At 39.4% G+C, this 13,886-nt stretch overlaps 1 protein-coding gene across 1 annotated transcript; it reads right to left on the bottom strand.

Moving 5' to 3' along the window:
• Window positions 1-1,429: 1,429 nt before the first annotated feature.
• Window positions 1,430-5,293, bottom strand: si:dkey-43p13.5 (visual system homeobox 2). The gene is made up of 3 exons (XM_012850177.3): window positions 4,294-5,293; window positions 3,849-4,006; window positions 1,430-3,035 (listed from the first exon to the last, which is right to left on the bottom strand). The coding sequence occupies exons 1-3, from the start codon at window positions 4,526-4,528 to the stop codon at window positions 2,625-2,627; spliced, it is 804 nt and encodes a 267-aa protein (XP_012705631.2). The 5' UTR covers window positions 4,529-5,293; the 3' UTR covers window positions 1,430-2,624.
• Window positions 5,294-13,886: the final 8,593 nt, after the last annotated feature.

Here is a 13,886-nt window from a genome sequence, read left to right as displayed (position 1 = left end):
ATGATGAAGGTGTCTCCAAAAGTCCGGACACAGTTTGGAAACGTATGCACATAGGCTAAGTTATCTCTTTTTCCATACGTGCATATGTATGGTAATGTGGGAATATCCTGAGAATGGAGCCTTCAGGAACACCACATGATCTTTGTTTGCACAATTTATAAACACAACGTAGGTACAGTCTTCATAGAAAGAAAAGGACAGAATTGGCATACATGTGTTATATAAGTGAAACAAGAAGCCATTCATTTGTATGACCACATTTTAACGATCATTCAGATTTAGTTGATCCCCAAATTATGTTCACAAATAATGTACAATTATCGTCAGAACAAAACAACCAATTTTCATGAAGATTAAACTTGTGTTTTGTGGGGTTTTCCTTTTTTTTGTGGGGGGGGGGGGGGGGGGGGCAAGTTATTGTCAAGTAGGTCAGTATTTCACAGTTCATCCAGCTGTAAAATTCATATGTAAGGAAACACGGTTATAATGCTACATGCGTAATGTATAAACATTCTACATGGTATAAAAGGTGTTAGTATGACCGCAAACTCTTTCCACATTACCTTAAATAAAAAAGCAGGGTCTGACCCATTAAGGAACGTAACATTTGACCCTCGGATCCTGTCACTTAGTGTTCAGGCCTCTAATTCATGGGATGTAATTAGACCGCAGCTTAATTTAAGTCTATGAAATGTGAGCAACCCACACTGACCTCATTCATTCAAACTGTCACAGCCACTCCTCTGTTATTGTCTATTGTTACACGCTCAAACAATGGCTGCTGAAGCAAACCCATTTAAATTACAAAAAAAAAAAGAAAAAAGAAATGTCATTTAATAGGTTTGTCTTAAATAAATGTAGATAGTGCAGATTGAAATGTCCAAACTATCCCATTTTTTGTGTCTCACCAGAAGGGGGCAGTGTCTCACTGCACTGTTTGAGAACTTTGCTTATAGACTCTTTAAAGAAGATTTTAACTAGAATAAGTGGAGAACATCTTCAGCATATTCCAATTTTCTTTCTTCTTCATAATTTCATCCTATCTGGAGGATGACTTTTTTAGAATAGGGTTAATATGTATGTAATTCTAGTAAGTCACATGCAATTTGTGTTTCTTAAATACATAAAAATTGGTATGTATTTTTGCATTTGTTTACAGTTAATTATCCTAGTTAATTATTAGTTAATACAATTAATTATCCTTCATAGAGTCACAACTGTGTTTTAAAACTGTTCTAAAGACAGGAAGAAGTACCTAAATCAGTTTGAAACTCCTTATTTTGTTTTATCTCCATTCAATTTTTCTTTTTGCATTGTGTTTATGTATTTTAGCATTCAGTTTTTATTTTATACTCTGCAACTGTGATTTCTGTACAGCACTTTGGTCAACCCTGGTTGTTTTAAATGTGCTTTATAAATAAAGTTTGAGTTGAGTTGAGTTGAGTAAAGAAATCAACAGTTTTCATGCATTTTACGTATACAGAAGGACCAGGATTCATGATTTCATTTTTTAGCTATTTCCACCTTTTCCTGAGGAACGTGTTCTTACATGCAGACATCCTGGCTGTGTGTGACTGTAACCTTAGAGGTCAAGGATGTCATTAGTAAACTTGTATAGAAATAGCTTGACTGTATCCAATTTTAGCGGTACCCTGATGTCAACATTTGTCATTTGTCGTTGTTATCTGATAGAGCCCTGGTATAGTGGAGCGTTCCGTGAACATACCATCAATCACATTTAAGATGCGCTGACAACTGCATTCAGAGACATGAATGGTGATAAAATCCCCGTATCTTAAATAAAGCAGACTTGTTAAACCTGGCTGGTACATTACAGGAAACTCACAAAATCTGTAGCGACATAAAGAGTAGGCCAGGTGTAGTCCCCTCATATAGGCTCCTCATATTAACATTTTGCCTGATTTGCTTGTTTTGCTACTACAAAGTTAACATCTTACTGAATATTTACAATTATTTCTTCATTTATTTCTTTATTCATCACAAGCATGTAGAAAATAGAGAGATGACTTTGTCCTATATGCAGCCACATCCACACTAATTGTGAGAATGAAAGCCACACAATTAACTTCTATTATGCTGTATTCCTTTGTATTTTAATGGAGGCCGGAAAAGCAATCAGAGTCTCCCACCTTAGTTGCTGAATGCAAAATAATAGAAAACTATTTGATCTGGCACCTCAGTTTAGGGAGTTAGAATTTACATTTCATTTAATATTCATTCAATGTGTTGGTTTTTTTTTAGATTGTCTAAAAGGGGGAAAAAAAATGCTGGAATAGAAAAATATATACATTCAAATCTCCACAAGCAAATGTTTGCTGATTTTAAACTTTAAAGGTTATTTTTGGTGGAAATTCAAAAGAGGTAAAACAATTTTGGTATGAATTAAAAATAAAGAAAATCAACTTCAAACATATATTGCATACCAAAAAATGTCTGATAAGCAATTTGGTTAAAAAAAATATATAGTCAAGATATTCATGGATTTATTTAGTCATTTGTCAGTTTTTTTTAAAGCTAAGTTATGAAATGTTTCCCCATAGTTCAACCAGCGCCTGTACACTGAGTCCAGAGTTTATCGGTACAAACAGGAAGAAGGAACATGATTAGTCACTGAGAATGGCATCAGTTTCCTGCGTTTGTGCCTGTAAATCACTGCCAGACGTGTTTACAGTGCTGTGGATCTCGGCCTCATGCTCTCTGGCTTTGGCCCGCAGCTTGGCGATGCTGCAGGAGCGCAGCTCCTCTGAGCTGGGCCCCTCCTGCCTCTCCCACTTCCCTCTCAGGGTCACGGGCTGCTTCCGCACGGCCAGCACAGAAGCCGGAGCTTTTGTCCATGGGAAGATCTCTCGTTCCTGTTGCCTCTCCCAGGCCTCGCTGTTGGATCGTTCTGTCGGCGTGAAGTTTGTACTCCTCTGCTCACAGACCTCATCTTCTCTTTTCAGCAGGGGCCGGGCGAGCTGGCCCTGGATTTTTAGCTGCCGCCTCATCTTGGCTCGACGGTTTTGAAACCAAACCTTAAAACAAATGAGAGAAAAAAATACAGGTAGCCATGAATTATGAGGAAAACTTTGATTTTTTTTTTTTTAAAGTACTTCTAATTTTTTTTGACAAGACAATGGCATGTCACTGATTTTTAAAAATGCTCATCCTCTAAAGTTCTCTAGTTCATTTCTTGCAATAAATATATTATTACTGCCATTAAAGACATTTTGTATATTTCTAAAAGTTTGTTAAATGTCTAATTAAATATGTACAATTTTTATAAGGTTACAAATAATAATAGAATAGGATATAAAATGTATATTTGAAAGTAACTTTTTTTTTCACAAATTTGCCAGAAGACTTGTTTCACGAGGAGAAACTAAAATTTTATGAATCCCACTCACACATTAACGAGCTTCTGATTTTTCCCCGAATGGCTTCATGTTAGGAAGGCTTTTTATTTCAAGAGAAAGATAAATGTTAAATGGCCCATATGGAGATGCAGGACAAATAAAGTTAAACACCATAGTAGTGTGTTAACCTTGGGAAAATGTGTCTCTGTTACATTATGCATTGCCCCGGATACTAATTTGCAAGACTGTACTATCTCACTCGAGACGCACAGGTATAAAAATTAAAATTCTTGAAGAACGATTAGATTAAATCTAAAATAAGTAGAGTGAATGAAGAGATGGAAGGGATTTATTTCTCCTCATTCTGAATGGTTGGGATGGAAAAGAGAAAGCCAGGATAAAAAAAGGCTTTATTTGCCGGCTGACTTGACAAGTTTCCACCAGCTGTATGATCGGTGAAACAGTCCAGCTGGAATTCAGAGCACCAGCTACCTGAACTCTGGCCTCGATCAGGTCCAGTCTGAGGGCCAGGGCCTCCCTCATAAAGACATCCGGATAGTGGGTCGTTTTGAAAGCCTTCTCCAGCTCCTCCAGCTGCCAGCTGCTGTAGTTGGCTCGTGCCCGCCGTTGCTTCACTGGCCTCTGTTCATCTGGAAAGCACGGGACAAGCCCCAATTAGACAACTGCCAACGGGTGATGGGGAACTAATGGCCCTGGATTGGATAATTAGTGCAGCAATCACCGGACCCGCATTAACACTGCTTGATAATTGATTGTTAGTCACGAGCTGTTAGACAGTCTTTTGTAAACATTTACACTGATGCTCGCAGACTGTCTTAAAAGCTGCGAGTACCAGTTTGGCTGCACTCTATCCCAGCAAGTCCAAAACCATAGAAGCAGAATTACATTGGCTAAATTAGCTGGAGTCAGAACTCACCTTCGCTCTCCGCTAGTGGCCCTATCCCAGCCGCCTGCGTGGCCAGCAGCAAGGATTCTTTGCAGGGCTCTGGCTGGAGATAATTCCTCAGGGATTCGTAGCTAAAAAAGGGCCCCGGAAACAGAAACTGAGGTGGGGCGCTCAGTCTGCCTGGAAATGCAGGGAAAAAGTGAGCCGCTGGTGAATGAAAAACTGCGGGAAGTAGTGTGGATACCATTTGGCCTGGGCTAAACATCCTGATCTCTCAATTAGGAGTCCAATATTTGATGACGCTCCGCAAATGAGGGCCAGGTTGATTTCTAATGGGATGCTGTCCTAGTGGCGGCATGCATCCCAGCACCCACGGAGGAAAAAAAAGTGTAACAGCAAAGATGTATCCTATTTGCTGCAGGCTCTGCTGCTAAATGTGGCTGAGCCACTGAGTACAGGTAGAAGGTGTTGCTTAAAAAGTGAAGGTAGTCCTTGAGTAGGAGGTGGTCTCAACTTGGCTTCCCCCTCCTACCTGGTCATATCAAGCCAAACAAAAAACAGGACTTAGTTAATGGGAATGTGTTTTTTTTAAAAAAGCCTTAATTTCCTCCATCAAATAACGTTACACCACCTGTACTTACTTTATTTGTCACGGCTCTCCAAACAACATACATACATATAATCTTTTTCCGACGTAAAACGTATGCTCGGAACATCTCTCCTTTCTCAGACTTCACCGGGGACAGGTTGAAACATCTTTGGCTTCTGAAATGTCGGTGAGTAAGACCAAACGCAGCGTGATCAGCCGGGAAGCTATCTGAGCCATTACCTGGCCGGTTTAGAGGTTGTCAAGAACCATGAAGAACAAACCACTGCAACAGAGAAGTCATGAAAACCGTTGCTCAGTTCTGTGGAATGAAAGCAAACAGCAGAGCTGCAGACCCTGAAAAACACGTCCCAAGGTAAACACACTGGGTAACAAACCTTTGAGATTGTTAGCAGCTTTTACTTCATGCTATTATCCTGGATGTTCTGGACCTTTTCATCTTAATTCATATGCATTTTTTTTATTTATTTTTTTTGGCACTCACAAACTTTTATGTTGTATTTGTGTCAATTTAGGTGATCTTCTCTTTCAAAATGATCAGCTTCTATAGTAACTGCTGATATTATTACAATTCTTGGCACTTCATAGATTTCAAATGCATACATGCAGGGACGATACTTGCACAAATGGGGCCATGGGCAAGCCCCCATTTTTGCGTGCTTCTACACAAAACATAATCACACACTGCCCTCAGCCTCTTCCAATGTTTACACGATTCAAGATCCAAAACACATTGATCTAATATTGAGAGTGGAAATAATATGAGAAATATTAGATAACATAGAATTATATAATCTTTCTTGAAAAAAATAAATAAGAACCCACTTCTCACATGTATAGATTTCCTAAATAACAAACTCAGTTTAAAAGCATAAGTCAGTGTCATTATTAAAACATTTAGTCCTTGTTTAACCAGTCTAATATTGTGATTTTACACTAGTCTCAATCTGAGTCCTAATACCAAGTGAGTGCTGAAAAGGATAACTTTCAGTGTATTTTCATATTCAGAATAAAGGTTTTATAAAGCTAAAATCTATAGAATATATTTAAGTCTAAATAAGAAAGGTCTTGGTCTGATTACGAAATGCAGCCAAGGTTCCTCGGGTTGTATTCACCCCTGGAAAGTCCTTTGGGCCGCTTGTTTGGTCTGGATAAAAAGCTAACTTTTTTTACATTTTATTTTATTTTGTTTTATTTTGTTTTGTTTGGTGTGGTTTGCTGTCACATTGTACTTTTTGCGAGTGAACTATAACTTATAACAGAGCCACACATCTGACAACCGTTGCTCCCATTGAACAGAAATCACTTGGGCGGGACGTAGCACAGATCTGGAAATGGACAAAAACTACCATGGAAACACTGTATCCAGCACCTCTGTTACACATATTTGTGCCGTTATTACAGCTGATTGTGAGCGGCAAGAGCAGCTCATTTTATTTCTAATTTTGGAAGTGCATCGTAGAAAGCATCCTGCGAGCTGAAGGAATCCCACAGCATGCTGGCAGTAGGAACAGAAGATCAGATAGATTTTGAGTAATTGGTTCACTGGTATCCATGCTTGTTAAGTCCAAAGAAACGTATGTTTTCTGTAGTTGGTTCGGATCTAAGCCGTCTTGTATTCACACTAGAAGCATACCACACCAGAGTCCATTTGGATGTGGACCAAGACCACCTCGACCAGTTGTTTGGTCTGAACCAGGGTTCGCTTGAGTGTATTCACACCTGCAAAAAAAAGTCCGGACAAAGGAGGGAAATGAACTCTGGTCCGTTTAAAGCAGACCAAAAGTGGCAGGTGTGAATACACCCTTAGAAAACACAGATATAGCCAATGGGACATTATGTTTTCTGTAAACATGCTCTGCACACCACACAGAGGCAGTCATTTTTATTCAATGCATTCACAAAAGAAGCAACTTGCAAACAAATATTTATATTTTGCTACCTAGATAGTACCGTTCTGGGCAGAAAGCCATGTCTCCCTCATCGAAACGCTAAATCAATTACTAAAAGCGGTTGCTCAAATGATGATGTCAAGGAAACTCAATGTTCCTCGTGAAAATTTCATGCCATGGAACGTCCTTGCAAAGGAATGTAGACATCTTCTGCCAAAACACGATGGTCTACAAAACACACGCAAGTCGGTAAAATTCATTGACGCTTCCAAAATTAATACAAGCGTAAAGAATGAATTTTCATAACAATGATTAAAAAAACAAACAGTAAAACAGCACCCACCCATTGTCCATACTCTCGCAGAGTTGCTTGTGTCAATCTCCGGCGGTCATTGGGCAACAGGCGGGGTACACCCATGGGTCGCCAGCCAATCACTGGGCAACACAGAGACGACGCATTCATACCTGAGGGCAATTTGGAGTGACCAGATGAGCCATCAGTCATGTTTCTGTGCTGTACCACACATTTCACTGGGAGAACATGCAATTAGCCAAACTCCACACAGAAACAAAACCTAAGGTGGGAATTCAAACCCTGGACCTTCTTGCCATGAGGCAACACAACCACCCAGCCGTTATGCAACTTCAACACACAAAAAAAGAAGATTTAAAATAAATGTTTCTCGTCAGTGTGCGTGTCGTGATATTGGTCGACTTTTCTCTCATAAGAATATTACATGCTATGGTTGCCTTTTTCACCTGCCTGAGTACAGTTGTTGAGTCTGGCAGAGCTGGCATATAAATTCCTTTTGACAGTTTTTCTCAGATATGACTGTTTTTTTTTCTTTCTTCATACTGGTGTAATATCTCTTTCCTGGTTCGATAGTTAACGTAATGATGATCAGATTAATTGGCTTTGTTCAATTGCATCAAACATTTTTATTTAAAGTGTGGTGCATTGGCAGTTTTTGCAAAAAAAAAAAAAAAAGTATTCAAACTGATCAAAAGGAACAAAACTGAGTTTTGATAATTACTCAACTGGCATAAAGAAGTTTTTTATTTGTAATAAAGCATTGCCTAACACTTGAAGGATTTTCCATGTCAGTATACACCTCAACACATTAACAGTCAGGACAGGAAGATTATTAACACTTTTTTTTCATCGTCGAGCAAGACAGCTGCAGCTTAGCGCTGACGGATCTCTGATGAGACGATGAGCTCTGTCTGTTTGAATTAAACCCAGGTGTGTCAATTAATCCAGAGAGACAAATCAGCCAACAACACACCTCGCTGGCTGCTCGTCACCTCAGATGGTGCTGGGAACATCCAGCTGTCTGTGTTGTCACCAATAAAACAGGCAACTTGAGGTGGCTTTGATCAGAAATGCAGCTGGTCAGAGCTCAGGTGAGTCACAGGATGGTCGGTCCTCAGTACGCAGCAGAAAGCTTGAAACTGTCACCTGTGTGGCCCTTTCATCTGCACCTGTTCAAACACTAAACGGATGCCTCGGTGGAGGAAATAAGCCACAGAGCAATTTGTGTTTCTTCGAGTCTTTGGTTAAAACTAAAAGCTGAGATGGGTGGGGCTGAGAGGCTTTTTAGCATTTATCCGGTACCATGGTATTCAATTTGTGGAAAAATCAAACTCATACTTTCTGTGCATTTCTTAAGGCTCCGTTTTTCTTCTTTTAGGAGACAAAGTGTCTTGCTTGAGGTGCGACTGATTTATTAAATAACTGTGCCTGTTCGTCCCTGAACCTTGAGAAATGGCAGGGATTTCCGGTTTGAGTGAAAGACGCCTCATAAACTATTTTGTTTGTCTATGCCTGAATCCTTTAATGCCCATTGAGCTGGAAAGTCGGGGACAAAATTGACAAAAGTCAGAGGGGGAGGTTCTGGCAGTTGTTGCTCAAAAGACCTCCTTGTTGATAACTTAGGGAGGCATTAAGATAAGATTGTTAACTGCTAATGCCTGGCTTTGTTGGTATTTCTGCTCTCTGGATAAGTTGCTAGAATGGCAGTCATGAAATCACTTACAGTCACCTGCAGAATGTGCATGATACTGGGGGTTGGCCATGTCCCCCTCACTGGTCTTCTAGCTTAAAATGGACAGGTCTAAACTTGCCTTCATGCATCGCAAACTTGGAAAATGATCCACCTGAAATTCAGAGAGTAAAGCGTTGTCATTTAAAGTAATCAGTAAAAAGGCATCAGTTGTTTATTAGATTTTCGTGTGACATGATTTACGATAAAGAAAATAGTAATGTGTTACTATTATATATTACAGATAAAGAAGGGAGCGAAAAAATTCAAACTGATGGCAAATAAATAATCAAGAACTCATCAAATAAACTGATGAATAAAAAAAAAGATTTTTACCGTTTTATTTTAAACCTATTTTAGGCAGCTTATACATTCTGCAAATGTCAGGTCTTTAAGGAATATTGTGTTTTATAAGATTTTTAAACTATATCCCTTTGAGGGAATACAAACATAGGTTCATAACCTACCAGAATACTGAAATCTCATTCTGAGTTGATATGCCAAACCTGACAATTAACTTAACAGATGTTCAAGCTACGACATGATTACCTCATTGTCAATAAGTGAGGCAGTGTTGGAGGCATCTTTAGAACCTGATCGGTATCTGGACTGTTCAGAGCTTCCTGGGTTATCTAAAATTTTAGCTTTGTCTAAACCTTCAACTTGTATGTTAGACCCAATCCCAACCAAGTTATTTAAGGAAGTATTCCTTCTGATTGATCCTTATTAGATGGATATGTACCACAGGCTTTTAAAGTAGCTGTTATTAAACCTTTACTTAAGAAACTATCTCTTGATCAAGATGACTTAATAAATTACAGACCTATATTTAATCTTTTCCTATCTAATATTCTTGAGAAAGTAGTTGTTACTCAAGTATGTGAACATTTATAAAGTAATGACCTATTTAAAGACCAAAACACCTCTGGTGAATGGCACTAATGATATTCTCATGGCCTCGGATACTGGACTTGTGTCTGTACTTGTCCTGTTAGATCTCAAGGCTGCATTTGACACAGTTGATCACAATATTCTCCTAGAAAGACTTGAACTTGCTGTAGGGATTAAGGGAAAAGCATTAGGCTGGTTTAAATCTTATCTGTCGGACAGATTCCAGTTTGTTCATGTTAATAATACATATTCTTCAAACTCTAGGGTCACTTGTGGTGTACCGCAGGGTTCAGTACTTGGGCCAATTCTCTTTACTATATATGCTTCCAATTGGTAAAAGTATCAGACCGCATGGAATTAATTTCCATTATAAATCCCGACAAATCCAATCGATTACTTCAACTAAAGGCATGCCTTGATGACATCAAGACCTGGATGACTTTCAAATTTCTGCTTTTAAATTCTGACAAGACAGAAATTATAATATTTGGACCAGAGTCCTTAAAAATAAACTTCTTAATAAATCACTTAATCTGGACAGCATTATATTGGCCTTTGATAATAAAGTTACAAAACCGTGGTGTTATTTTTGACCAAGACATCTAATTTAAATCCCATATTAAACAGGTTTCCTTTTTTCACCTCCAGAATATTGCCAAAATTACAAATATTCTGTTCAGGAATGATGCTGAAAAACTAGTCCATGCATCGGTTACTTCAAGGCTGGACTATTGTAATTCTTTACTATCAGGAAGTTCACAATTATGCAGTTCAAAGCCTTAAATTGATCCAAAATACTGCAGCAAGAGTTCCGATGAAAATTAACAAGAGAGATCATATTTCTCCTATTTTAGCTTTTTGCTAAATCAATAATATAATTTAAAATTCTCCTCACATATAAAGCCTTTATTAATGAAGCTCCATAACAGAGATCTGATTGCCCCGTATGTTCCTAACAGAGCACTTCACTCTCAGACTGCAGGTCTGCTGGTTGTTCCTAGAGTCTCTAAAAGTAGAATGGGAGGCAGATCCTTTAGCTATCAGGCTCCTCTCCTGTGGAACCAACTCCCAGGTTTTGGTCCGTGAGGCTGACACCCTGTCTACTTTTAAGACGAGGCTTATAATTTTCCTTTTTTTAATATAAAGCTTAGTTTTAAGCAGCTTAGGTTACCTCGAGCTAACTCTGTAGTTATGCTGCTGGAGGACATTGGGGTCTATTTTTCTCACTCTGCTGAGTTCTCCTACTGCTCTCCAATTTACATTGTTAGTTGTTATTTCAACTTTCAACCTTATGTTCTCTGTCTTTTTTCTCTTCATAGTAGGTACACCTGGTCTGGCGTTCTGTTAGCTGGGATACCACCCAAGGAGGCAGATAATCTGCCATTACCATATAATACAAAAAGGATTCCTGGATCAATGTGTGCTTCTGTGCTTTTTGTGTCTCTGCTCTGTCTGCTCTAATCCCCAGTCAGTCGAGGCAGATGACCATTCACACTGAACCTGGTTCTGTTGCAGGTTTCTTTCTGTTAAAGGAGAGTTTTCCTCTCCACTGTCGCTTCATGCATGCTCAGAATGAGGGATTGCTGCAAAGCCATTGACAACGCAGACAACTGTACCTGTGGCTCTACGCTCTTTCAGGAGGAGTAAATGCTGCTTGTCAAGACTTGATGCAATCTGCTGGGTTTCCTTAGATAGGAAACGTTTTCACCAATCTTTCTGATTGAATTGGACTTTGTAAAGTGCCTTGAGATGACATGTTGTGAATTGGCACTACATAAATAAAATTTTATTGGATAGATGCAGAAAAATTATCATTATAACTTGCGTTTCAAAAGCATCCCAAATCAAAGTTGTCATTCACTTACTTAGCTTTTCCACATATTGGACACATCAAGGATAGCGCTCAAAAACATCCCAAAATTCAAAAAACCTTTTTGTGTTTCCCCATTTATTGCTGACCAAAAAGCTCAGTAAGGATTTCAAGTAGCATTTTATTGACAGCCGTTGTCAGCCATAGTTATAAACTCCACTTCCTGGTCAGTAAGTGGGAAAAAAAAAACGATCATTAACAGACTGATAAACTCAGGAGGGGCTGACTTTTAGAAAAACCTTCAATGTTGCCACTGAATGACCACAACTTACAGCAGTGAAAGAGCTATTGATTGCTCAGACTCTAAGCCTTAGAGAAATTAATTTATATTTGATAAAAGATCAAAATATCCACAAAAGGCTTTTTTTATTGTTAAAAGCTTTTTAAAGGGGATTTTATCCTTAAAAAGTGAAGGCAAAACAGAAAACGTAATTAAATTATGTGGGCTATTTGTCATCTTTTTCCCACTGACAGGCATGGCTGAAGTGGATTAACTATCTGCCCTCACTGTAATCAGATCTGATATAACGGCGGTCGCGAACAATGCATATTATTATTCTTTCTCATCCACTACTATTGTACTTCAGCTCATAAAACAAGCATTCTGCCAAATGTCACGCAAAGATGGATGATTATCGTCAGTGCCGCTGTCATGGGAATTTATCTGTGTGGTGTAATTTTCAGGCTGGAGCAGCAATGAGCACATACTCAATATTTAATGAAAGTATAAGTGAGGCTTGAGGGTTGTCACTTATGCCTCCGCTGTTAATGATGTGTCACATTATACTTATCTGATTGGGTCAATCTCAACTGCAATCACTGCTCTCATTTCTTTTTAATTCATTACAAATATTGGATAATTTTGTCCAACTCTCTGCAAACATATCTGCATTGAACTCTCTCACTCTTTCTTGAAGCTGCATTTGTGTCAAACGTGTGCACAAAGAAATCTATTAGTCGGAGCAAGAATTGGTATAATTCAATCAACACAGCTCAAATGTGTTTGTAACTTGGACAAAAAGTGTATTTCATGGCTGAGAAGGCCCCTATGGCTGGTGCCTCACTCTCCCTGGTAATAGTATCCCAGAGTGAGCAGGTTGATTGTTTTAGTCCTGGATCACTGACCATGGGATAAACCTGAGAGCCCAGCCTGCTTTTCATGTCAAAACCTTCAAGGGAAAGCGGCCACAATCCAAGGGCAATCACACTTGAAACATCAAAGCGCCAGAGAGAAGAGAGGCGAGAGCCGCTCTGCATTTTTCCTCCATGCGATCCAAGCGCAACTCAAGCGTGGAGGAAGAGGAGATGATCTAAGGCGAGGGTGCCATTGAGAGGAAGACGGAGAGCGGACAGATGTGCATGGGCAGGTAGCGGCACATCGGGGCCCCTTTCTGGAGAGGCAGAGAAGCCTCAGCTGGTCGCATTCCTGCTTGCTGCTCATTCACTGTCCATTTTCACTTTTCAGAAAAAAGCACAGCAAAGTAACCCAAGTTATAAAGCACAAAAGTATGTGCCTGGAATGTTTAGGTTTCAGATGGTCCAAGATGCTGATTTCTTGGACCGTGTTAATGCCATAACATTGCTTTTTTTTTGCGAGTAATCCTTCCCTTTAAATAAAACGTTAATTGAAGCCTTAAAATCATGACCAACTTCCAGTTTGAAACATGCATCTCCCCAGGCTTTTAATTGCTTATTCGTAAAGGTTCATATCTGTTTTACATATTGTCTTTATAAACTTGTTTGGATATATAATCAACCTGAAAACACGTCAGCCTGCCCAGGAACACGTTCGACGACGACAAATAAGCGGTTGCATTGGAGGGCATCCGCCCTGTTGAGATAAAGGCAGAGGTTGTTAACTTGTCAGTACTCCGGGTCCCCTGCTCCCCCCTCGCCACCGCTTCCTTGTTAACTGTCACTCATCTCTGTTCCGCCTCACTGCTGTCCAGCCAATGGGATGCTGGCGCCCCACCAAGGCCCCAAGCTGCTACGACTTGTGTAAGTTGGTTGATTGATAACCATAAACAGAGCTTTTTGGCTGGTCATAGGACACCATACAGGTGCAATTAGCAGATCAAACAAAAGGAGCACAGACAGAGGAGCAGATATGGCCGTGCAGGACATGATTAGGTTTTATTTACAAAGTGGTTAATTATAGGAGATAATGGGAGGATGCGTTTTCATTAAAAGCGAGATTATGACGACATTGTTCAGCTGGTAAAGAGTGTGTTTGTATCTTTAATGCTTTCACGTATTAATATCTGCATTTTAGACGAAAAACGTATAAAGGCAGTCTAGTTTCCATTGTCTGGTGCATGTAT

Source organism: Fundulus heteroclitus, chromosome 16 (assembly GCF_011125445.2).
Source record: "Fundulus heteroclitus isolate FHET01 chromosome 16, MU-UCD_Fhet_4.1, whole genome shotgun sequence".
Lineage (NCBI taxonomy): Eukaryota > Metazoa > Chordata > Actinopteri > Cyprinodontiformes > Fundulidae > Fundulus > Fundulus heteroclitus.
This window is presented reverse-complemented; position numbering and strand designations above follow the sequence as displayed.